This window comes from Gekko japonicus, unplaced genomic scaffold, assembly GCF_001447785.1.
Source record: "Gekko japonicus isolate JY-2015 unplaced genomic scaffold, Gekko_japonicus_V1.1 scaffold299, whole genome shotgun sequence".
NCBI classification, from domain to species: domain Eukaryota; kingdom Metazoa; phylum Chordata; class Lepidosauria; order Squamata; family Gekkonidae; genus Gekko; species Gekko japonicus.
The window spans coordinates 846,924-873,700 of NW_015170896.1; the positions used below are offsets into that span (position 1 = coordinate 846,924).

General features: G+C 47.1%; 1 protein-coding gene across 1 annotated transcript in view; it reads right to left on the reverse strand.

Annotated features, from left to right (window-relative positions):
* ALDH16A1 (aldehyde dehydrogenase 16 family member A1) overlaps positions 1-26,777 on the reverse strand; it is a 60,286-nt gene that overhangs the window by 21,244 nt on the left and 12,265 nt on the right. The window contains exons 6-15 of the mRNA XM_015418537.1: positions 25,022-25,206; positions 20,985-21,137; positions 19,523-19,720; positions 17,806-17,904; positions 15,203-15,339; positions 14,036-14,141; positions 12,961-13,130; positions 11,893-12,060; positions 3,255-3,459; positions 979-1,164 (exon numbers count right to left, since the gene is read on the reverse strand). Coding sequence (XP_015274023.1) covers positions 979-1,164; positions 3,255-3,459; positions 11,893-12,060; positions 12,961-13,130; positions 14,036-14,141; positions 15,203-15,339; positions 17,806-17,904; positions 19,523-19,720; positions 20,985-21,137; positions 25,022-25,206 — 1,607 coding nt within the window. The remainder of the gene's footprint in view (positions 1-978; positions 1,165-3,254; positions 3,460-11,892; positions 12,061-12,960; positions 13,131-14,035; positions 14,142-15,202; positions 15,340-17,805; positions 17,905-19,522; positions 19,721-20,984; positions 21,138-25,021; positions 25,207-26,777) is intronic.

The window sequence follows — 26,777 nt, forward strand, 5'->3', positions numbered from 1 at the left end:
TGAACCTCCGACTTCAGGACAGCCTCCTCCCTCTTTCCCAAGGATCACATCCAACCACACTCGTTTATGGTGCTGGTGGTGGAAAGTGCCGTCAAGTCGTAGCCGACTCATGGCCACCCCGTGGGGTTTCCAAGGCAAGAGACAAACAGAGGTGGTTTGCTGCAGCCTGCCCTCTGCACAGCGACCCTGGACTTCCCTGCTGGTTGTCAGCTATGCTGCCATGGGGGTGGGGAGGTTAGTTGTATTCTAATTGCCAGCAGTGTTCCCTCTAAGCTGAGTTGGTGTGAGCTAGCTCACAGTTTGTTAGCCTCCAGCTCACACATTTTTGCCTTAGCTCAGGAAGGATGGCTCCAGAGCAAACTAATTGATGCTGTAGCCAAATCGCTCGCTCACAATATTAATGGCAGTAGCTCACAAAGTAGAATTTTTGTTCACAAGACTCCACGGCTTAGAGGGAACATGGATTGCCAGTGCATTCCTTCGGTGCTTCTTTGCTGCTGTAACGCTTATCTATAAGTTCTGCAGGTGGTGATGTTGATGTCTGGGTTTCTCAGGAACCGTGGGAGAGAGTTTGGTTCCCAGCTTCAGCGCTAAACGGCCGGAGCTCTTTCTCCCGCGCGCGGGAGTGTGGCTAATTGGCCAGGGCAGTGGGGGGGGGGTGCATACGAATACCCTATATCCTATTATGCCCCAGGGGCAGCCGCCATTCTTAACAGTGCCTATGTTAATGCATCTTCAATAAAGTATTACCTTTCCTGATAAGCGTGTACCACGTTGTTGGCTGTGGGTTCTGACACTGGTCTCCCATCCGAGTACAAACCAGAGCTGGGCCTGCTTAGCTTCCCAGATCTGACGAGATCATGAACTCCTGGGCCATCCGGGTCAAGGCACAGCTGCATATACGTGCATGTATAAATGTGCACAGGTTCTCTTTGGGATACAAGGTAAGATAGGAAAAAAGAGAAAAGAGAGCAGTACCTGGTAGAAATCCAGGGCGGGCAGCGGGTACCGCTCGCTGGGGACCATCACCACGCAGTTGCCACGGATGATGGCGGGAGCCAACAAGCTGATGAAACTCAGCAGGGGCTGTTCGTCAGGGCAGGTGATTCCCACGACGCCTACAGGCTCTCGGAAGAGAAGAGAGGCACCATACAAAACGGTTTCCTGTTAAGAGAGGGAAGCAAGTGGCAGGCATGAAAGAGGGAAGTCCTCCATTAGTTCAGAATACGGGAGATAAGACAGGCTGTTAACAGTGACCGTCAAGTCAGAAAAGCCAGAGAAGGGGTCACAGTGTGCAGATACATGCCAACGAACCAAAAACCACTGTGGTAAAATTAAGAATGACACATTTAATAATTCTATACGCATCAATTTGTGAAGCTATTAATCTTACAATCTGGTTAGATAATTCAGACATAGGCAAAGTCCAACATAATCATATCCTCGATGAGCACACCAGTTTCTACACTCATTTCACCAGTCTTCCTCATAAGTAAGAAGCAGGGTTATTTTTGGGCAGGAGCGCACAGGAACGGAGTTCCGGCTGGCTCCCAAGTTGACTACGCCCAGCAGGAACTCATTAGCATAATAAGCCACACCCAATAGCAGAAACTCATTAGGACTGGCTACATTAGGGGTGTGGCCTAACATGCAAAGGAGTTCCTGCTACAAAAAAAGCCCTGGGTTTTGACAACAAACAAGGGAGACAGAATAAGAAGCAAAAGGTGGGTGTGGCTGGATGTCAACACTTCTGGTAGCATGGGGCTGCAGCCTAATATGCTAATGAGCTATGCTCTCATGGGTGTGGCTGGATATGCTAATGAGTTTCTGTTGTTGGGTGTGGCCTATTATGCTAATAAGTTCCTGCTGGGCTTTTTCTACAAAAAAAGCCCTGGTAAAAAGCCTTATAAAGTTGGAAGATGTCAACCTCTTGATTCAACTTAGTTTCTTTTTAAAAACATAGCTTCTTATTTGTTTTCTTCTTAGTCAAATTCTCCTGAAAAAAAAGCATTGTTATAAGGAGTGGGAAAAGACATGAAGCTGAATGGGGTGCAACTCAAAGTGCTGCTTTTGACCTATGAGGCTCTAAAAGAAGACCTGGTGATGCACGTCTGACTGCTGCTTTTAGGTTTTAAACAGCCATTCCAGTTGCATCTACTGCCATTTGTATTATATTATTTTTATGTACTGTTAAATAGGGTTGTCAACTCGGGGTTGGGAAATTCCTGAAGACTGGGGGGGGGAAGTCCCCCCTCCAAAGCAGCCATTTTCCCGGGGGGAACTGAGCTCTGTCTAGAGATCAGTTGTAATTCCAGAAGAACTTCAGGCCTCACCTGGAGGTTGGCAACCTTAAGCCACTTCAGGCACCAACAGCTAAAAGGCTTGATTAAAATGCTATAAATAAATGCTCTGGGGGTTGTATAGACTGTGAAAGGATATAGAAACCACTCCCAAACTCAAACCCCACTTTCATGCAGAAATCTTCAAAGTTCCATGCAGTTAACTGAATTTTTGTTGTTGTTCAGTCGCACAGTCGAGTCCGACTCTTCGCGACCCCATGGACCAGATCACGCCAGGCCTTCCGGTCTTCCGCCATCTTCTGAAGTTTGCTCAATTTCATGTTCGTTGCATCTATGACACTGTCTAACCATCTCATCCTTTGCCGTCCCCGTCTTCTTTGACCTTCCATCTTTCCCAGCATATAGTCAAACAGAGGCATGGCAGAACTCATCCAAGTAATGAAGGCCCTGGTCAGACGTGCCGTAAAACGTGTGTGTGGGGGGGAGCACGGCTATTTGCACCGTCGCAGTCTGATGCGCCATTATGAGATCAGACGCGACGGCGGCTTCCCTGCAGCAAAGAGGACGACGGGGGAGGAAGCTGCGCGCCGGCGCGATCACACGACGGGAGGCTCCCATATGTGGCCCGTGGCAAAGCGTTTGCCACTACATACGGTGAGGTGGTTTTTACTGCGCGGCTTCGGCGGCTTGCCACGGGAGTGCTACGCCTCCCAAATGTTCCCGTGTGATTGCGCCTGGATACTCTGCGGGACTCCCGTGCCTTCAGCGGGGCAAATGCTCCATGTGAACAGGGCCTACATTTCCCAAGTATCTGGAAAGGGAGAAGCCACAGGTCAGACCCAATTACGGTAATATTAAACTAGGTCTGGTCTTCTGTACCCCTCCAGGCTGGCAGCCTGCCAAAAACAGAGCCCTACCATATACATCCAAGTACACAACCCTGCCGTTTCTCACCTGCACGGTCCCACCGTATTTGTCGGAATACGCTGCCCAGTGGAACAGCCGCTGTAGGCTGAGGTCCACCTCCCGCAGGGCGTCTTCTCTCCCCACACTGGTCAGGGCCTCAAGTTGTGACGCCACTTCGGCTCGACGAAGCTCCAGATTCTCAGCCAGGTAGTACAAAATCTGCGCCCGGGTATGAGCCGTCTGCTTTGCCCATCTGAGGAGACCCAGAAAAGGGGTCAACAATCCCAACAAGCCCAGACTCCTCGTCCCCAAAACCTCCACTGACCACTTGCTTTTCAAGGAAAGAACTTGCAGGGAGAACATAAATCTGTTGAGGAATCCAGTAACTATCAGACCTAGGGTTGTCTACCTCCAAGAGGAGGGTGGAGAAGACCCCTGAGAATTACACATGGTCTCCAAACTATGAAGATTAGTTCCCCTAGAGAAACAGCTGCATTGGAGGGCGGACTCTATGGCATTATATCCCAACGGCGTCCCTCCCCAGGTTTTGCCCCCAAATCTCCAGGGATTTCCCAACCCAGAGCTGGCAACCCTAACAGCCCAAGGACCTTCACTATATGACTGAAGATAAGCTGTGCGTATGCAAGAAAACGTTTTTAAACAATATGTTCATTTTAAAAAGGCATTTTAAAAAGGCAAGAGCCAGTTTGGTGTAGTGGTTAAGTGTGCGGACTCTAATCTAGGAGAACCGGGTTTGATTCCCCCCTCCTCCACTTGTACCTGCTGGTGTGACCTTGGGTCAGTCACAAGCTCTGACACAGCTGTTCCTGAGAGAGCAGTTTGTGTCAGAGTTCTCTCAGCCCCACCCACCTCACGGGGTGTCTGTTGTGGGGAGGGGAAGGGAGAGGAGTTTGTAAGCCGCTCTGAGACTCCAAGTGAAGTGCGGGGTATAAATCCAATCTCTTCTTCTTCTTCTTCTGTTAAACAGAACTTTCACCTGAATCGCTGAAGAATTACTATTAGAGTTGTGCATGGCTGATATTTTGAGATTTTGTTGGCAGCTCCACCTCTTGTGGCAGCCATGTTGTGGTTGGCGCCACCTCGTGGCAGCCATGCTGTGGTTGGCCCCACCTCTTGTGGCAGCCATGTTGTGGTTGGCTCCACCTCTTGTGGCGGCCATCCAGTATCAGAATTCCAAAGGCCCCCCCGTGCTCAAAAAGATCAGGGACCCCAGGGTTAGCGGATGGCTTTTTTGTGATGACAATCAACTTTTCCCCTCTATTTATTTATATGCTACCAAACTTTTGTCACAGCTTTAATAATATACAGGACAGTGTTAAGAGGTTCGGATTACGTTTTATGGCAACAATAATCAACCACATGCTCATGAAAATACCACATTTTGGAGGCTCAAAAAAAATATCAGTATGGCTCTAAAATATCTGGACTGGCTCCTATAGCCAAAGAAAATTTATCATGGCCTATTAAGCCCTTACATGGAGCTGCGGTGGCTCAAGTGGTTAAGACGCTGAACTGCAGGCTGTGGAAGGTCAGTAGTCACCATTTCCAGACCTGGGTGCCGCATGACGGAGTGAGCTCCCGTCTCTAGTTCCAGCTCCTGCCAACCTAGCCGTTTGAAAGCAAGAAATTGCAAGTAGATAAATAGGGACCACTTCAGTGGGAAGGTAACAGCGTTCCGTGCGCCTTTGGTGTTTAGTCATGCCGGCCACATGACCACAGAAATGTCTTCGGACAGCGCTGGCTCTTCGGCTTTGAAACAGAGATGAGCACCGCAACCTAGAGTCAGATTCGACTGGCTTTCGAGCAAGGGAACCTTTACCTTTACCTTTATTAAGCCCTTGGTCCAAACAGCTCAGTATCGCCTCCTTTGATTGGTTAGGGGCTTTCCAGAGCCTCAGGCGGAAAAGAGCCTTTCCCAAGATCCCTCACCTGAGATCCTGGAATTGGAGGTGCCAGAAATTGCACACCTGAGATCCTTCTGGATGCAAAGATGGTGTTCAGCAATAGTCCCTCAGCTTCTTCTTTGTTTAAAGTCAGGTAAGTTACCACAGTTTGTTTAATGTTAAAGGGTACTAAATATTTCCATCGAAAGAAAAAAAGAAAGAACATAGAACATAAGAGACGCCAATGTTGGATCAGGCCAAAGGCCCATCCAGTCCAACACTCTGTGTCACACAGTGGCCAGAAATACCAGTGCCATCTCTGATAAGAGCTGTCCCTGAAGAAGAGCAGTTTCTGTCAGAGCTCTCTCAGCCCCACCTACCTCACAGGGTGTCTGTTGTGGGGAGGGGAGGGGAGGGGAAGGGAAAGGAGTTTGTAAGCCGCTCTGAGACACCTTTGGGTAGTGAAGGGCGGGGTATAAATCCAATCCCTTCTTCTTCTCTTGAGCAGGAATCTCCAGAAATGAAAGTTCTCTCAAGAACCCATGAAGCTGCCTCATACTCAGCCAGACCCTTAGTTTAGTAAGTATTGCCTGCTCTGACTGGCAGCCGCTCTCCAGGGTCTCAGGCAGAGGGCTTCTGTAGCACCTGATTCCAATCCTGACCCTTTTTACTGAAGATGCTGGGAACTGACCCCGAGACCTTCTGCCTGCAAAGCTGACGCTCCACCATTGAGCCCCATCCCCATCCCACAAAGAGATGAGTCTCCCCGTGTTATTTTCACCTTGGTCCCTTCTAGGCAGCACAATTTCCCTCCCTCAGAGCGAGAGGGACTCTCAGCATCCGGCCCCTCCACCACTCTAGCTTAGTGACCCCCATTCCATTCGCGGTCCCTGTTCCTCATTCTTGGAAGACATGGCCCAACCTTCCATCCAAGTGGTTAGTTTTCCCAGAAAACCCACCAGAAAGTGAAGGAGCCAAAAATGTGTTCATGTTCAGCCTACTCTAGGCCGCAAGACTCCACTCTCCAAGGAGTTCAGAACACCGGCTTTCAACTTGACCGTCTTCCCTTCCCACGGTTCCAGTTCTTTGGGATGCGTCGCCACCAGTGTTCCCTCTAAGCTGAGGTAGTGTGAGCTAGCTCACAGTTTTTTAGCCTCCGGCTCACACATTTTCGTCTCAGATCAGGAAGGAGGGCTCCAGAGCAAACTCATTTATGCAGTAGGCAAATCGCTCGCTCACAACTTTAATGCCAGTAGCTCACAAAGTAGAATTTTCGCTCACAAGACTCCACTGCTTAGAGGGAATCTTGGTTGCCACCCCTGACCTGAGAATAGAAACATCAAGGCCCAGGACAACAGCTGCGGTCCAGGTCTCTTGCTTTATCAGTCATCCCATCAAAACATATTTCTGAAGAGAGAGTTGCCGGGGGTTGGGGAAGTAGGGTTGCAATGTATTTGCTTGGAGTATGTTGACAAAACCAAACAAGGACCCACGGTAAGTAGGAAAACCAACATACAACAAGTACCGTGCACAGATGATTATAACATATCATAAATAATTTTATATTTTTTGAAAAATATGTTTACAATAATTTGTACATATATAATAAATCATCTTAATCAAAAATATAAAAAATCATCTCCAAGAATCTCAAAAGCTATTGTACAACCTTTAATAATAGTCCTCCTCTGTTAAATAAAGTTTCAAGACTTTAAGGAGTCCTCCCTTTTAAAACTTTTATTTAACAGAGGAGGACTATAACAGAAGATGATTTATTATATATGTACAAATTATTGTAAAAATATTTTTCAAAAAATATAAAATTATATATGATATGTTATAATCATCTATGCACGGTACTTGTTGACTGTTGGAGTATGTTGACTGCATGATACCACACTTTTTGTGAATGTGCAATTCTGCTATACTGATACATATCCCTAGTGTGTCCGAGCGGCTTGATTTAGCATTCTCCATTCTCTGCTCCCCGCACACTCTGGGAAAGTCAAATGGGGGCCATGCATGCCTTCCCAGGGGTCGCTTCCCAGAATTACCATTGATCTCCAGACTGCACAGATCAGTCCCTCTGGAGAAAGTGGCTACTTTGGAGGGTGAAGTCCATGGCATTACATCTCACCCAGGTCACTTTTCTCCCCAGAACTTGCCCTCTCCAGGTGCTACTCTCAAATCTCAAGAAATTTCCCAATCTGCAGTTGGCAACCCTATGCCATCCACATGTCTGTGATGTCTACAAATTGGGGTGTGTGTGTGTGTTAGTATTGTTTCATTTACTGTTGTGTCCTAGAAGGCCTTCTTGCAACAAGATTTTTTCCTGGCATTCACTATTTGAAATCGTGTACAGTCCTTTCAAGACAAAGCCCGGTGGGATCCCTCCCTTCATATTTATTTACTCGAGATGCAGGACAGGCTGGGTTTTTTGGTTACAGCCGCTATCTTAGCAGGGGGAATTCGCTGCCATCGGAGAGTTGTCACGATCCTGTTAATGGACAAGGCATAACTTAGGGGTGATGGGGTGGGGTTTTTTTTTTGGCTCAGAACATTATTTTAGAGTGCTGCTGCTAAAGCACTGATTTTTTTAAAAGTGTCTAACCAAAGAAGTGCATTTAACGGGGTGGAGATGGATATTGACTTATCCAGGTCATGGGAGAGCGGCGAACTGTTATCAGTGTCACTTTTCTGTTAGACTTGATGTTCTCTAAATAGTCCGGTGATTTTTGCTTTTAATTGCCTACAGTTGTACCAAAGAACAAGTGGGATTTAACAACATCAAAAGATGTGTATACCTTAAAAGCACTAGAATGGCTTAGTTAGTTGGGAGGGCAGGGCCCATCTGCCCCAACCGGCACAGCCCAGGCTAGCCGGAGCTCATCAGATCTCGGAAGCTGGGCAGGGTCAGCCCTTATTAGCACTTGGAGGGGAGACCCATTTCTGAGGAGTTTTGGGAAGTCAGGCGTAGTTTACTGTTGCTAGCCGACATACGCCAGTGTTTCCTTCTAAGCCAGATTCCCAAAAAAGCTCCTCGACAAACTGAAAGAGCATCCAGCTGTCCTCAACTAGAGCCAGGGCCTTCCAACCTGGTGGAAGAATCTTCCGGGAGAGATCAGGGCCCTGCGGGACTTGTTACAGTTCCACACGGCCTGTGAGAAGAGAAGAGAAGAGAAGAGAAGAGATTGGATTCATACCCCGCCCTTCACTTGGAGTCTCAGAGCGGCTTACAAACTCCTTTCCCTTCCCCTCCCCACAACAGACGCCCTGTGAGGTAAAAGAAGAAGAGGAGGAGATTGGATTTATACCCTGCCCTGCACTACCCAAAGGTGTCTCAGAGCGGCTTACAAACTCCTTTCCCTTCCCCTCCCCACAACAGACACCCTGTGAGGTAGGCGGGGCTGAGAGAGCTCTTGACAGAAACTGCTCTTCTTCAAGGACAGCTCTTGTCAGAAACTATGGCTTGCCCAAGGTCATCCAGCCAGGTGCAAGTGGAGGAGTGGGGAATCAAACCCGGTTCTCCCAGATTAGAGTCCGCGCACTTAACCACTACATAAAACAGTGCTGCTCCACCGGGCTTATGGCTGAGGGCAGCGACAGGCTCCATCTCGACAGGTTCTGGACTGGCCTCCCCTTTTTCTCCCTTTCTCCCCTTCCCCTCCCCTCCTTAACAGACAGTCATACATTACTGCCCCCCGAGGTTTTACGCCATCATTTCGTTGTATAGCTGGTTATAATTATGCATTTTATTCGTTATGTATTTTACTGTATTGACTGTAATTATGTATTAGAATTATAATGTTTCAGATGGTTGAATGTTTTCATAAATGATGTTGCCCGCTCTGAGCCTGGTTGCCGGGGAGAGCAGGTTAAAAATCCAGAATGAAATTAAGCAACGCAAAGCCAGGGGAGCGCCCAAGCCTCTAGTCCTTAAGAGGTCTTGGGGATGACCTACCCACAGACTGCAGAGCTGCAAGGCCTGGTGCTTTCAGGTCCCGAAAGGAGGATTCGCCTTTATTTCCGACAGTCTCTGTCACTCTCCCACTCCCATGCCAAAAACACCTTGCAAACCTTTTGCCCTCCTCACCCACCTGGTCCAAAGCCAGAATCTAGCGATTAAGAGTAGGGTCGCAGGATGGGGGCTGGGGCTCCGTAGCAGAGCACACCTGCTTTCCTTGCAAAAGGTCCTGATCCCAGGAATCTCCAGTAAAAAGATCTCATGGGGCAGGCACTGGGGAAAGAGCCTGGTTTGCCAGAGGCCCTGGCGAGCAGCTGCCAGTCAGAGCCGACAATACTGAGCGAGATGCACCCATGGCCTGACTTGGTATGAAGCAGTTTCCGAACCTGCGTGCATTCACACTCAGACACATATGGGCTCACACTCCTTTAACAGACTCCCTAAATGAGTTCGGGAGCAGAGTTAGGGTCAGCGAGTCACAAGAGATGCCAAAACTGGACAGAGAATGGAGGAACTCTGATGCTAGAGGGGAGGGCCACCACCAGCAGTCCCTGGGCCCTACCTTGATTCCCAATCCCTGGTTTATGTTGCTGGCCTCGTGAGGCCATAGAGCTCTGCACCGTGCAGAACAAGGCTGCCCGCCCAGAAGCTCTTGCCTTTAAATTGTTTGGCCCATTAAAGCAGCCAAAATCTCAAATATCAGGCTCAGAACCCAGGCACGGGAACTTATAGACAATATGCCCACTTATTTAGCGTCTGTATAGTCATACTGAGCTTACTTTGGAAGGTTATTTAAATAACGCCCTCCTGGGTCAAACCAAAGCATCCATCTAGTCCAGCATTCTCTTCCAACCAGATGACTGAAGAAGGCCTACAAGTAGAGTATGGAGGCCAAAGCCTCCCCCTCCCATTGTTGCCCCCAGTGAATGGTAGTATTCAGAAGTATGCTGCTTCTGAACATGGAGGTTCCATTTTGCCATTGTGGTTAATAGCCTTTGGCAGAGATTTCTTCTAGGAATGTGTCTAATTGTATTTTAAAGTAATCCCTGCCGTCCTGAGTAATAAAGTTCCATAAAACACACAAACCACATTGTTAAGACTGGACACCAGAGTCCATCCTAGACAGAACAGTGGCCAGCCGGAGATGTGCCTCCAGAGATTCCAAGCACCGCCATATTGTCACCAGTGTCTAACAAAAGACATACTGCTTTTGAACACAGATGCTTTGCATTATGTCAGATAAACTTCATCTCAAAAAGTGGAACTTGGTTTCTAGATTACAGAAGAATGGCATTAGCTGTCCTAAAATGTGTGGCTCAAGAGTTAATATTTGTTCCAGATTTTTAGTTGGATTTACTTTCCACAACCTAATCCAATTACATTCCTTATTGATGTCCCACCCTATTGATGGCACTGACTTGTACTGTGTAATCTGCCACAAAACTCAGTGAGGCAGGCAAGACAATAAATAAATCAAAGCGCAAGGGGGGGTGTTATCTGGGGTTTTATATTGCGATGTTTTTAATTATGACTTGTAGGCCTCTTCAGCCATTAGAAAAGGTGGGATATCTATATATAGTAATGAATTAAATAAATTAAATGCAAGTCTTGGGTGAAGAAGTGCTTTCTTTTGTCTGCCCACCAAATCGGTATCTTGCTTCCTGAAAGGAGCTGCCAACAGTATTAAAAGCACAGTACAATACAAAACCATCCATCACAACCACCTCAGGCGTCAAATAACCAACAGTAGCACTGCCTACGTACATTGCCCCGAACCACTGGAGCCAAAAATCACAGAAATATACAAAGCCTTCACTGAGTCCAATCTTTAAAAAACAAAACAACAGCCAAAAAGCACTTTGGAACAGAACCATCTAATATATGTTCCAAGACCTAGACGGTGAAGGGACTTTTTACTGACTCCTTTGGAAGGGTGTTCCAAAGAACAGCCCAGCTACAGAAGACGACTGTGACTTTGGCACAGAGGAGCAAGTCTGGAAGAAGAAGAGATTGGATTTATACCCTGCATTTCACTACCCAAAGGTGTCTCAGAGCGGCTTACAAACTCCTTTCCCTTCCCCTCCCCACAACAGACACCCTGTGAGGTAGGTGGGGCTGAGAGAGCTCTGACAGAAACTGCTTTTTTTCAAGAACAGCTCTTGTCAGAACTATGGCTTGCCCAAGGTCATCCAGCCAGGTGCAAGTGGAGGAGTGGGGAATCAAACCCGGTTCTCCCAGATTAGAGTCCGCGCACTTAACCACTACACCAAATTGTCTCTCAGAATCTTTTGAAAGGACCTCAGGTGGGATTGATACAGGGAGAGGCGACCCTTCAGTCACTGACTGCCCCCTGAATTGGAGCATTTGTGGAGAGAAAGAGAGAGAGAGAGAGCTAAGATCCAGTTATTCCATTATGCTGATAGTGGCGCTTTCCTTCAGAGCAAGACGTTCCTAACACCAGGGGGAGGCCCCATCGGTAACAGAACAGGCCCCCGGACCCAGCCAAAGGTTTTGTGTGTGCACGTGTGAGGTGAAAACACCCAGGGGCTTTCTCTCCCCTCTCATCTGGGCAACAGGCCCCTCTTGTCCCCCTGGAGGTTCCAGCTCTGAGTTGGGAAATACCTGGAGATTTTGGGGGTGGAGCCTGAAGAGGGCAGGATTGGGGAGGGGAAGGACTTCAATGGGATATAATGCCATAGAGTCCACCTTCCAAAGCGGCCATTTTCCCCAGGTGAACTGATCTCAGTTATAATAGCAGATCTCCAGCCACCCCCTGGAGGTTGGCAACCTTATGCCCCCATTCCCCAATCGGACTCACCCAGGGGCAGCCTTGTGGGCCGCTTCCACAGCATTACGGATGTCTTTGATGCTCCCGTCTGCCACGTAAGCCAGGATTTTGCCAGTGTGGTCGAGAACTGCTCGGGAACTCATGGAGTCCGGCCTCTTCTGGGCTCCCCCATAGTACAGCTTGTAAGTTCGGTCCACGCTGCCAGCATACAGACACACAGGAACAAGGATTAGGGGACACCTCCTCTGCCTCCCAGCAATCGCGTTCAAGCTAGTTCCACCAAAGGATGTTGAATCCACAGGATTCCCCGCAAACAGCTCCAGGGATTGTAGTATTCTTTCCTTTCAGGCGACTGGAGGAAAGAGGCCGCCAGAACAGCAGTCTGCTGCCCTACCACACAGCCTCAAAGTCCAAAGTCTGTATTTTGTTCTTTAAAAAACCATTATATAAGAAAAATATAACGATACGGCATGCACCTAAGCAGACCCCCTCACAAAAGAGTCCGATGCAATCCGGGTATTTTTGGCATGGGGGGGGGGGTCACTCTTGGTCTGAGTTCTCTGCTGTGGCCTGTCAGTCTTGGGTGGCCCTTCACGGCATAGCCCACAGCTTCATTGAACTGCTCAAGCCCCCTCGCCACGACAAGGCAGTGATCCTTGTCGTGCACACCCCTAAATATAAGAAAAATATAACGATACGGCATGCACCTAAGCAGACCCCCCTCACAGAAGAGTCCGATGCAATCCGGGTATTTTTGGCATGGGGGGGTCAAGCAGGGGAGCAGGACCGGTGTTTTAACATCCTGGGAAAGTTTTTGGGTTGGCTGCCATCCCCGAGGGCCAGGAATGGCCAGGAGCCAGCCAAGCCCAATGGCCACAGCAGGGCTCGTCTGTCACCTGCAGCAGTTTGGGAAGAAGGCGACGGGGCACGCCGACATCTGTTTCCATCACCCCTGGCCATGTCCCAGGTGAGGAGCCCCTGTGCGGATGTCCCTGCTGCAGAGGCCGCACCGCTCCATTAGCTGCTGGGATGTCTCTAACGTCCCAACCTGCCCCTGGCCGGGCCCGGCAGTAAGAATAATCACACAGGCTCTCTCACCTGGGGAAATTCCTGTCTGGATCCGAAGTTACGGAATGTGGGACTCTCTTCTCCCCAGGATTCAAAGGGGCCTCAGTCCCCTGTGAGGTAGCAAAAGTTTTGCAGTTGAGGTCTGCAGCGCTGGAGCATGGACGGATCTCCCACTTTGGTCTCACATACTCATAAAGACTCTGAGGGCAGGAAGAAAGGAGTCGCCTTCAAATTAACAGATCTGTTTAACTTTATGTCCTTCTGTCCTTGATTCGTATTCAAAATTGACAGATCTATTTCACTTTATGTCCCGGGGCAATCATAACACCGCCCCTCTGTCCCTGCACTGACCTACAATGCCATCTTATCGTGACTCAGATGGTCCCTCTAAGAATAATAATAATAATAATAATAAGAGACTGGATTTATACCCCGCCCTTCACTCGAAGTCTCAGAGTGGTTTACAAACTCCTTTCCCTTCCCCTCCCCACAACAGACACTCTGTGACGTAGGTGGGGCCGAGAGAGCTCCTTTGAGAATTGCTGTTTTCAGAATAGCTCTGAGAGAACTGTGACTGACCCAAGGTCATCCAGCAGCTGCAAGTGGAGAAGTGGGGAATCAAACCTGGTTCTCCAAGATTAGAGGCCACACACTTAACCAATGCAGCAAACTCGCTCATTATGGTCTCCTCTTGACTGGCATCCGCTTGGCCTTTCCCCACAACCAGAGACCCTCTAACTCAGTGGTACTCACTTTGTATCTCACACAGAGCCACTCAGGCAATTATCATCAACCAAAAGAGCCACATTTATTTTAATCCCAGACACCAGGCCTGCACCTATGGGAGGCTCGCGGCTTACTCATTCCTCTGGCATCAACTGCTTCAAGGTGGAAGCCACCTGCCAATCACAAGGCCCGCTTTTCTGAAACATGGGGCAGGTACCACATTGGGGGGAAAGTGCTCAGAAGAGCCACAGGTGGCTCCCAAGTCACTGAGCAAGTATCACTGCTCTGGAGATGCTAGGGACCATATTGCATGCCTACTTGTGCATGCAAACCGCACCCTGCCCCACACTCTCCCCAATTAAGTCTCAGCCCGACCAACCTCTTTGCCTCCATCTCGACCGTAGCCACTTTCTTTGCAGCCTCCAAACGCAGATGCAGCATCTAGCATGTTGTGGCCGTTGATCCAAACTGTCCCAACCTGCAAACTGAGAAGGTGGCATTGGGGGGGGGGGGAGATTCAGGGGCAGATCGATCAGCAACAGCATTGCCCAAGTAGTTAGGAGGAAAAGTGAAACTGGATTCACAAACAGGAAATGGGGGACGGGACACCAGGGGGGTAGGCTTTCCAGGTCTCTTTGAGATGCTGGTGGAGGGATTCTCTGGGAGCTGCAAGCGTCACCCCCAACATGCCGACGTCACCAGGAGAGGTGTCCTGCATCACCCAGAAGTGACATATTTTATTTATTTATTTTTTCCAATTTATACCCCACCCTTCCCGCCAAGGCAGGCTCAGGGCGGCTTACGTAAAAGTAAATACATGAATAACAATTAAATAACTTGTGCCAATCCCACCCTCTGGGAGGAATGTAGGAGAATCTCTTGATTCCTGTATTAGAGAAAGGAGAGAGCTAGAAGCTAGTCCTGCTGCGGTCCAAGGACTTGGGAAGACTGTCCTGCATCACCCAGAAGTGACATAGGCATGTTGAGGGTGACACTCTGGTTTTTGAGTGAGACTCTATGGTAAAACTGCCTTCAAATCGTGGCCAGGGAGCCCAGCAAAGATGGCCAGAGAGCCCAGACATAGGCACGTTGAGGGTGACACTCTGGTTTTTGAGCGAGACTCTATGGTAAAACTGCCTTCAAATCATAGCGTTTTGCCCCAAAACCAGAGCATCACCTCCCCAACATTACCGATGTTACCCTCGTCACTTCCGGGTGACATCGGCACATCGCCTGATGTTGCTTGGAGGATCCCCCACCCCAAATTGGGGAATGGTAACCTTAATAGAAATATATACCTTAACAGAGAGGCATATGAAGTTACCTTACATCGAGAGAGCCCCCTGGCCCACGGTCTGCTCTGACTGGCAGCTGCTCTTCATAATCTCCAACAGAGGAAGGTACGTGCGTGTCTTCACACACAACCCGCAATCAACATTTGCTACCACAGATTATTTTGGGCTCAGAGCCATGCTGCATGCAAAGCACACAGCCTATCGCCAAATCGCGCTCTCTACATATACTAGCAATAGATTGGGAAGGTTACCTGCGGGCAACTTCCAGAGCTAGCGGAAGAGTCTCCGTCCACACACTGGCAGCCAAACCATAGGGGGTGCTGTTTCCCAATGCCACTGCTTCCTTGGCTGTCCGGAAAGTCAGCGATATCAGAACAGGTCCAAACATCTGCAATTTAAGTCATTAAACAGAAATCTGAACAATCAAGGGGAGAAAGAGGAAGGATTCTGGAATCAACCGTGTACCTCCCAGGATAACCTGAAAGCGAGATGCATCTTGAAATTTGTTTGACATCCAGCACCAGCTAATCTCTGTAGGACTTCCTAGACTCCATTTCAAGACAGCCAGAGACTTTACATGTTTCCATCATAACCAAAAATACAGTAAATACGACCCACCCCCCAATAACCTCTGCCGTTCTTTTTTTCATTAAATACACAGACTGATGAAGCATTCCAGGGAACTTCAAAATCTTCCTTCCTACTTTTAAGTTGGTTTCAACAGAAAGATATCGGGGACAGGATATGTGAGGTCAAAGGATGGAAAACCAGAGGAAGAGGTGAGGGGTCAAGGGGCACAGCCCTGTTCATGGCACTGATCACACTGGCTTTGCTGCATTGCTCTCTACGTATTAACCCAGGTCTCCTCCATGTATTATCCAGTTCTATAGCATTTTGAACTATGGTGCTGGAGAAGACTCTTGAGAGTCCCTTGGACTGCAAGAAGTTCAAATCAGTCAATCCTAAAAGAAATCAACCCTGACTGTTCCCTGGAAGGCCAGATAATGAAACTGAAGCTCAAATACTTTGGCCACCAAATGAGAAGGGAGCACTCACGGGAGAAGACCCTGATGCTGGGAAAGATTGAAGGTCAAAGAAGACGGGGACGGCAAAGGATGAGATGGTTAGACAGTGTCATAGATGCAACGAACATGAAATTGAGCCAACTTCAGAGGACGGTGGAAGACCGGAAGGCCTGGCATGATCTGGTCCATGGGGTCGCGAAGAGTCGGACTCGAGTGTGCGACTGAACAACAATAGCATTTTGGGCTGCATGTATGATACTATTCCTACTGCACTGGTATTAATTGTGTAATCCACCTTGAATCTCTGAAAAGCAGACTATAAATGAAATAAACCAATAAATAATACAAGACTGTTATCACTTGGCGCCAACATAGCATTTTTTATTTCTGCCACAAGAAGTCTCTATTTCCCCCAAATGGGTCAGACTTCTATATATTTCGAGACATGCTCCACAAGATCGCAGCGTTGGAGCCCTGACCTGGATAGCCCATACAAGCCCGATCTCGTCAGATCTCAGAAGTTAAGTGGGGCTGACCCTGGCAAACACTTGGATGGGAGGCCTCCAAGGAATACCAGGGCCAGGACGCAGAGGCAGGCAATAGCAAGCCACCTCTCTGAAACATCCAAACCCCACTAGGGGTCGCCAGAAGTCAACCATGACTTCCAGACACACACAAAAAACACTCATCCCCTCCAAAAAAACAACAACACGATTGCAGCAGTGTCCCAAGGGTCGAATTAAAGGCAGCATGGAAGATCTACAGTTAGACTTCTTGTCCTGATGCTTTGAGTTTCACTCGGAGGATTCCAAGCTAAGCTGGAGCAGCAATGCTGGGAGGTCAAGAGCAAGAGTGGCCTGCTACCTCGTGGGATACTGAATGGTGGGCCACCCCCTGGAAGGCCAGCTGTTGGCTAGGATCAAAACAAGCTGAGACCCTGCAGCGCCACTGGGATTGCTCGGCTCAGATGCAGCCACAGCAGCAGAAAGGGCAGGCTCTCTGTCATCTTCCTCTCCCGAGATGCAACAGGTCAGGAGTGAGCCAAACAGCTTCTCGGCTATCTGAATGGCTCAATCCGACCCTGGCTGGGGCTGAAACCTGCCAGGAAGTCGTGCCATTCGTTTGTGGGATTTAAGGCTGTGTTCAGGCAGCTTGTTGAAAACCACGGTTTATGCAATAAACACTGGTTGGTTTGTCAAATGTCAGAAACAAACCATGGTTAGGCTGCCTCCTCTCCTGCCCTCCCCCTCCCTACAGTGTCAACTCTGAGGCCACTGTAGCTGCAGGGAGGCAGGGTCATCAGACACTGACACTAGGGACAGTTAGCACAAACTGAGCTCAGCCAACCAGCGACAAAACTTCAGTTTGCAACCGACCAACAAGACTCAGTTTCTCAGAGCATCTGCTTTCAGATGTCACAAGGGTTTGATCAACCCATGGTTTATAAACCAGTTTATTGTGACGTGCAAATGAGCAGGCAGGGATGACACAATGGTGATGAGAAGGCACTCTGCATGTGCTCAGAGATCCTTCACTACTACTGCATCCAAAACTCATACTCTGTCTGAAAAGGAAAAAAATATCCAGGGATTTGTTGTTGTTGTTGTTGTTCAGTCGCACAGTCGAGTCCGACTCTCCGCGACCCCGTGGACCAGATCACGCCAGGCCTTCCTGTCTTCCGCCGTCCTCTGAAGTTTGCTCAGTTTCATGTTCATTGCATCGATGACACTGTCTAACCATCTCATTCTTTGCCGTCCCCGTCTTCTTTGACCTTCAATCTTTCCCAGGGATGGCCCCCAGTAAAAAAACAACCCTGTGTGAACTCCTACCTCTTCCCTGACGCAACGGGAGGTAGTGTACACACCAGTGATTAAGGTTGGAGGGTAGAAGGGGCCACTTGATGGGAGGGCTGCCCAGGCTTGGAAGATCTAAAAGGGGAAAAAAATCATATGACCAGCAGCACTCAAAAGCCTTCCTTTTAATTCACGGCAGAAGCATTAGTTCCCAGCACCCTCTTCTCCATGCCCTTCAGAGTCCACCTGCTTCCAGAAAACTCAGATGCCCCAGTTCCCAACCTCTGGAGAGCACGTCTGCATCAAAGACTTAAATCAGACACTCTCAGGCTTTTTGGGCTGAGACCCATTTCTAAGCAATAATCCTAAACGGGTCTACTCAGAATCCTCTTTCAGGTCTCTTCAACAGGAATTCTCACCATAAACAATTTATTAGGATATAATTTAAAAAAAGTTCAAACATATATCAAAACTTATACAATTATATATCCTTCCCTCCCCCCCCCCCTTCTCGGCTTCCCACAGTGCTCCAACCTCCAGCCCAGTTCTTAAGTTTTTTTCCCATACCTCCTTTTCTCCTTATTCACATCCACAGGTAACTTATCCTTCAACTGTTATTCTTATACATTTATCTATTTTCTACTATCCTTTAATTTTCAATAATTCTCAAAGCAAAGCAAATTGTCCTTTACATCCCAGTATTTCTCCATATATTCTTTAAAGTCTTTCCAGTCTGCAAAAAATTCGTCTGCTTCCAAATTATTACGTTTCCTTGTCATTTTATCCATTTCAACCATAAAAAGTAATTTTTTAATCCATTCCCCAATTTTAGGGACTTTATCTTGTTTCCAACATTGAGCATATGTCATTCTGGCAGTCGTGATCATATACCACATCAATGTCCTTTTTGCCATCTTCAACAGGAATTCTCAAGAAAGCGTTCTTAGGATTGCGCTTTTACTATTCTTTTTGGAACCCAACAGCACAGTAAGTCCTTCCTACCCTTTCCCTGCCCCAACAGGAATCTCACGTAAGTTAATACTAAAACAAGGTGGGTTTTCCCCCCCATATTTAGAATGTATAAATATAAAATTTCACAGAGCAACTCTGGCGGGAAATTCCTGGAGACTAGGGGGTGGAGCCAGGAGAGGGCGGGGTTTGGAGGGGGAAGGGGCCTCAGTTGGGCACGATGCCACAGAGCCCACCCTCCAAGGCAGCCATTTTCTCCAGGGGAACTGTAGTTTGAAGAGGAGCTATAATTCTAGAAAATCTACAACCCCGCCTGGAGTTTGGCAACCCTATTAACACAAACCAAGCCTGCCACTGACTCTCCTCTCCCTGCTCACCCTGTCCCCGCCCCATCCGCAAGAGTGTCATGATGACCCAACTTTTTTCAAGGGACAATTCAGGAACCACTGACTCTCTCCAGTCTAACAGTGACTTCTTATTCCCATGGAACCCTGGGAACTGTAGTTCTGTAAAGGGTTCAGTGAGCCAAGTTCTCTCTAACGGAACTTTCAAGTACTTTGCCAACCTACAACTAGATTCTCTGAAGGAAGCCGCTACCGTTCAAGAGGCCCCCAAACCAATATCGCTCTTAACTTCTTTAGAAGTTAATATCTGGCTGAAAGCATGACAAAAATTCAGCAAAAACAAATCAACTCAGGTTGCTGGTGTCGTTGACTTAAGTTATTCTACCTCAGCCCCCTGCAAAGGACCCAAAAGGCCTCACACATCGCACCCTCCCGCTCACCTCAGCACCTTCTGCCCGAGCTTCCACCACCAGGCTCTCAATGGCGTCTCGCTGCTTCTCGTCAGCCAAGGCACCCAGGTCCATGGCCTTGTCTAGAGAGTCTCCCACACGCAGCTGGCCCATCCGGCGCTTCAGGCGCTGAATGAAATCTTTGGCAATGGATTCCTGCAGGAGCAGCTGAGACCCGGCATTGTGGGCCTGTGTGTGGAAGAAACACAAAATGGATCAGCCAGTTTCTGGGCTCTAAGGGACACTCAGTTCTCCAGTGACCAGTGGTGTGTATATATACATATATATTTAAACACAAACACATGCCAATGATTTCCCAAAGCTGCCGACCTAGCAGTTCGAAAGCAAGAACTTGCAAGTAGATAAATAGGTACCACTTCAGTGGGAAGGTAACAGCATTCCGTGCGCCTTGGTGTTTAGTCATGCCGGCCACATGACCACGGAAATGTCTTCGGACAGCGCTGGCTCTTCAGCTTTGAAACGGAGATGAGCACCGCAACCCTGGAGTTGGATTCGACTGGCTTTCGAGCAAGGGAACCTTTACCTTACAAAGCTGCCATTCTTAAAGTAATCAGTATCTTAAAAAAATGTTACTTCTGACTTAGAACACTTATTAGCTGCCTTTCTACCTTATGAAACTCAAGGCAGGTTACAATGCAAACAAATAACCGTAACGATAACTGTAAACAATAACTGTAAAAACACATTTAAAAACCCCCCACAATTTAAAACCACAATTTAAAGCAACCAATAAATAGAAAAAAAACCTAAATTAATCAAATGCTGTACTCAATAAAACTGCAAAATACTTCCTGCCCTTTATTTCCCCCTTTTATCTTCACAACAAATCTGTGAGGTAAGCTGTATTGAGAAATAGTATTTGGCCCAAATTCTCAGGTAAGCTTTGGAACTGGGGGGGGGGGGGGGGGGGGGTTGAACCTCCTCTAAGTCCCATACTGCAGTTCTGATACCACACTGACTCTCGCACGCCTGCAGGTTTAACTAGGGCATCAGTGTTACATCTTTCCATACATTTGCATATGCAGTATTTCGAAGGTTCTCTCAAAAACTTTTCTTCTTCAGAAGAGGTAAGTTTTGATAGCTACATCAGGAACAGAATTTGGTGGTGGTGGGGGGGTAAAATTGCTAAAATGGCCAGACTGAATTAATGAGCTGCCGGTGGGATAGGGTTGCCAACTCCAGACAGGGAAATTCTTGGAGATTTTTTTTGGGGGGGATCCTGGGGAGGGTGGCCATAATGCCATAGAGTCTACCCTACAAAGCAGTCATTTTCCCCAGGGGAACAGATCTCTGTAATTCTGGGAGATCTTCAGGCTCCACCTGGAGGTTGGCAACCCTATGGTGGGATAAGCCCGCCATGCATTCTAAGAAGAACAGATGTCATTTCCTTCATCCCCTCTCACGTCTATCAACCCTCCCTGACAAAACATACCTGGCCTTGGTTCAGCCAAAAGGCATCCACCAGCCCATCAACAGCACTATCCAAGTCAGCAGAGTCGAAGACAATGAAGGGTGATTTCCCTCCAAGTTGCAGAGAAAGCTTCTTGCCGGTCCCTGCTGTTGCACAGCGCAGGCTGCGGCCCGCCTAGAGTGGCAAAACAGATGTTGCATTCACTAGGAAAGTGCTTTCAGGCCTACTTCAGTGGCACATCTACAAAACCCCCCCCAATTGAACACAACATAAGAATTGTGAAAGATCAATAAGCATTTCTATAGCATTTTCTGTGATTAAATAGTTCATATGTACTATTGCCATAATATTGTGTCACAGCCAGCAGGAACGACTCCACATTGTGATGAGGCAGGGCAGCAAGTGAGGCTGAGAGGCGCTTGCTGAAAGCCACTTCATAAGCTTGTAGCAGAGGCAAGATTTGAACTGGAGACCACAGACCATTTTCTTCGTCATTTCTGGCCCACGAACTTCAGTCTTTTCAGATGTCGAGAAAAGGTAGTGAATGCCACCACAAAATATCTGCCGCAGTGTGTGGAGGGGGGTGGGGTGGGCACTTGCAAAAGCATCTTCCTAGGATGGGGGTGATGATTTCCAATGAGGTGGAAGAATGCCAGGATCAGCCCTTTGCTTTGGGATAAAAGGAAGTGGGCACCAGGGTGGCCACAGAAAGCACTGTGTTATGCTATACTATCTACATTGAAATAAGAAGAGGGGTTGTGGTTCAGTGGCAGAGCCTCTGCTTGGTATGCAGAAGGTCCTAGGTTCAATCCCCGGCATCTCCAGTTAAAAGGACCAGTGGAAGGTGATGTGAAAGACCTCAGGCTGAGATCTTGGACAGCCGCTGGCAGTCTTAGACAATAATGACTTCAAGGGACCACCGGCCTGATTCAGTATAAACCCAATTTTATATACTGAATAAAGTCCAACTTTTGTTTTAAAATATACAAATGTATTTTTTCCTTATTAACAGTTATTCTTACTTTGTAACAGTTTTTCTTTTTGTTAAAAATTGAATTTTTGAATTATTGTATGTATTTATTTTATTAGATTTTTACCCCACCTTCCCAGCAAGGCCGGCTCAGGGATACAGAAAGGAATAGGCAAAAAACACAGAGGTCGTAACAGTTTTTCCAACTGCATCAAGAGAAAAGATGCTGTTATTTATTGATGCAGTATATAATTGGCTAGGAGAAATATTGGGTGAATCTACATATATAATATTATGCTAAAACCTGTTGTCGAAGGCTTTCACGGCCAGAGTTCGTTAGCTGTTGTAGATTTTCTGGGCTGTATGACCACGGCCATACAGCCCGGAAAATCTACAACAATTTATGCTAAAATAGTATTATAGTACAGTTCAGGTATTAATTTCCCCCCCACATTAGTTCCAGTTGAATTGAGATGTGAATTAAGATGAATTAAGATATTGATGCGCTCTGAAGAAGATATTCCTCAACGAGAGAGAAACCTAGGAATCCCGTCAGTAGTCTTTAATGGCACATTGAAAACTCTTTATGACAACGAAAGAAATGGAACTCTGGAGTAATTACATTTATGCATTTCGTGAATTGTGATTTACTGGAAATGGAGCATTGTTTCCCTGTTAAATGGTTCAGTTTACTCCTTCTCACTGTGGAATGTTATTAAGAATGGGAAGCAGTACTGCATGCTAGAAACAAAGTGTTTAGATTTTTCGCTTCCCACTTTGTGCATGATTGAAATACGCACATTGTTTTGAAAGCTATTTCATGAATGAGTGTGAAAAACTTACAAAGTAAGAATAACTGTTAACAAGGAAGAAAGACATTTGAATATTTTTAAACAAAAGTTGGACTTTATTCAATATATAAAATTAGGTTGAATGGTTTATGCGCACAGTATTCACTTCGTGGGTTTAACATTCTATACTGTGGTCCCTTTATTATCTCTGATTCCAAATAAGGCAGCTTCATGTGTTCAAGAGCATGAGAAAACACACACACACACACACATACACACACACACACACAGACAGAGCTACCCATTCCAGTCCAAGAAAAGTGTGGCACCAGGGAGAAATGAGGAACACCACAAAACAGGGGTCTGCCTAGACAGAACTACAGCTTGCAGTTGAGATGCAACTGCCTGAGGCTCACCTCATGACCCTGATAACCAATAGAAGTTCTATTGGTTTTAACCTGAGTGACCTTATCATCCGGTCAGAGCTTGAGATCTTTACTCTGCTTAAACAGAGGCTTATTGATATAGAGTTGCAAGAGCTCAGAGCCCTTGCCTCCGAAAGGTGCTCCTCAGTAAGGTGGGCCTATGCCCTCTCTGGTGCTCTACCATATTACTTTTTCTGTCTGACTTCACCGCAAATGTGTAGAGCTTATCTGTTGGCCCTTCTTAATGTTCTCCCCTCTGCTATTCTTGAGGGGAGATATAAGCAAATTCCTTATTCAGTCAGGTTCTGTGGATGTAATAGAAGAGAAATAGAAACTGTTGAGCATGTACTCTTACACTGTAAATTGTTAAATGACATTCGAGTGGAATTTATAGAAGCCCCCCTTAGGTTGGTAGCAGGCCAATCGGATAGAATCAAGGTACAATTTCTCCTTGCTTCACAAGATCCGGAGATCATTGAACTGACCGCTAAGTTTCTCCATGGTTTTATAAAACGGAAGAGTGACCCTGATCATATTAATGATTCTTAATTTATAAGTCTAAAAACTTAAGTTTAAAAGTTTAGAATGCCAATTTATTTTATGATTCAGGCATCTTTTGTATGGTCAAATCTAGCTTGTGACAACTTGAGTTAGGCCTGACATAGCCACGACTATCTATTTTATAATTTCTTTTGGATTGTATTATTGGTAAATGCTTCTAATATTGTATGCCAATAAAAGGTATTTGAATTGAAATTGACCCTGATAACCTCCCCTAGCTCCCCTGACAGAAAGAGCCATCAAAACGCTACAAAGGTCCTCCTCTGCTGGTACTCACACTGAAGGGACTTCCAGGTCCTATCTGTAAGAATCAAAGCCTCATGAGAGCCACTCTATAGTATCATATAAAATATCGCACCCAATATAGAATTAGGCCCTTGACAGAAACACAAGGGGAGGCAAGAAGAGGCGGCTTTGGACCACGGCCCGGTGCCTCACAAAGATGCACAGGCCTCAATACAGTGAGGAGGCCTCTAGGTCCATCAACACAGGCCAACTGGGCCCAGCCTTCAGACACAAAGCTGTTCAGAGTAGACCCCTGTGACGACCTCTTATCTGGGGAGGTCTAGTTTTACTTTAAAAGTTCTTATGGTTTATTTTTCTTTGGGTATTCTGGCTGCCACCAGGAATTTTAATAAATTCCAATTCTTCTCTTTGCTTCTGGGGTTGGTATTGTAGCACGGGGTCTAGGCCTTTCGAGGAACTATGTGGTCTGAGGAAGGATTCTTTACTTAGCTGGTAAACTTGAAGTAAATAGGATTTATTTAAAGAAAACATAAATACGAGGGTAAACAATGTAAACAGTACTGGGAAGGAATTGAACAAATGTTTGGTGTCTCTCACAAGCTTCTCCTTTACTGACAGGGAGGTTAAAGCAACCTTGTAACACTTTTCACTGTACTCTTCTTAGACTCTCAGCTTTCAATTGTAACTCTTATAACACAGAACTTAACCGTCTGCTTAACACAGAGACTTTTACTCTTATATTTCACACAGGAAAACTTCTCACACAGAGACCTCAGGACAAAACTCATATCAATTGCTTTTACACAGCACACTCTGCTCTGACTAACTGTTTTACTCAACTGTCCTACCTAACCGACACACCAGATAGACATTCCAATCATCCACACAGCATCCATTCCAAAACCCCTCCCCCTCTCTGTCACTCACCAATCATATCACTTGCTTGAGTCCAGCATGCATCCTAGTCTGTCATACATCCATACAAACCACTTTTAAACACACACACACACACACAGTAAAACATGGAATCGTTACAAGAGCAGATTCCCAGAGAGAATAATTTACCTCAACAGAGCCGGCAAAAGCCACTTGGTCAAGGTCCGAATGGGCAGCCAATGCCTCGCCCAGCCCTTGGTCACCCGTGACAACGTTGAGGACTCCAGGAGGTAGCCCAGCCTGGGCGCAGAGCTCGGCCAGGAGCAGAGCCGTCAGACGGGTTGAGCTGGCTGGTTTGAGCACCACCGTGTTCCCTGTTTGACAAGGAGTATGTGAAAGGGGAAAAAGAGAAAGGCTTGGAAATGCCTGGAAGGAGGCCAGGCAAATATAATTCCTAGGGCTGCCATCCTCCAGATGGGGCCTGGAGTTCTCCTGGAATTACAACCGATCTCCGGACTACAGAGATCAGTTTCCCAGGAGAAAATGGCAGCCTCAGATGAGGGGCTCTGTGGCTTTATAGCCCACTAAGCTCCCTCCCCTCCCCAAACTCCACCCTTCCCAGGCTCTGCCCCCAAATCTCCAGGAATTTCCCAACCCCAAGTTGACAACCCTATTCTGTCGCCATAATGGCTTCATGCTGATTTCAGGTATTCAAGGGGCAGCATACAGCGGCCAAGTAGAACTCCATAGGCCTTCCCTTTGAATAGAAGAAACAGATGATATTTATTATTTTATATAGTACATTTTTGTCCCACCCTCCTTCCAAGGAGCTCGTTGTGGTTACGTCGATTCTCCCCTCCTTCAAATTATCCTCACAATATCAACAATCCTGTAAGGTAGGATAAGGTAAGAGAGAGAAGGTGACTGGCCCAAGGCCACCCAGCAAGCTTCATGGTAGAGTGGCAATATGACCAACAGTTTCCCAGACTCTAGTCCAGTATCCTAACCAATGTTCCCTCTAAGCTGTGGAGTGTTGTGAGCAAAAATTCTATTTTGTGAGTGACTGGCATTAAAGCTGTGCGTGAGTGAGTCGGCTGCTGCATAAATTAGTGTGCTCTGGAGCCCTCCTTCCTGAGCTAAGACAAAAATGTGTGAGCCAGAGGCTAAAAAACTGTGAGCTAGCTCACACTAACTCAGCTTAGAGGGAACATTGATCCTAACTGCTACACCACAGTGGCTGCATACAAAAACAAATGGTGGAAGGCAAACGTAGGAGGTTTCTAAATGTGTAGAGAAGTAAAAGGGCAGAGACAGGTTTTTCTCTCTTCTAACATTAGAACCAGGGTGACTCAAGAGAAATTCACCCAGTGCAACATAACTTTATGGAATTTGCTGCCACAAAAATATGCTGTGGGGGAGCTACTGGCTTTTAAAAAAAGGATTGGACAAATGATTGGAAGACAGAGCCACCAGCTGTGATAGCTAAATGGAACGCCAATGTCCAGAGGCAGTATTCCCTGAAGTATGGGAAGACAGGGACAACCAACAGAGAAGATCAGCTGCATTCATGCCCTGATTGAGGGCTTCTGGAGGGCTCCTGTGGAAAATAAGATGCTGGACTAGACAGATTTTGGGTCTGATTCAGCTTGGCTCTTCTTATATTCTTGTTTACCCCTAGGAAAGGGCATACAGAGCTTTGCATATACCTCCCAAGCCTGTTTCCCTTAAAACATAGGAGTGGATCAAGGTAGCCTTTCTGCTAGTGAGAAACTAATAGGCAGTGTGTCCCCCCTCTGACCACCCAAAAGGGCTCTGGTGGGGATCCTGGCACCAGCATAGATAAAAGCCATGTGGGATGGGGGCTGTAGAAAGGAGGAGGATTGGGCAGGACTGAGAGAAGAGAGCTGGGCTGGCAGGGCCGGCTCACTCACTAGGCGAACTAGGC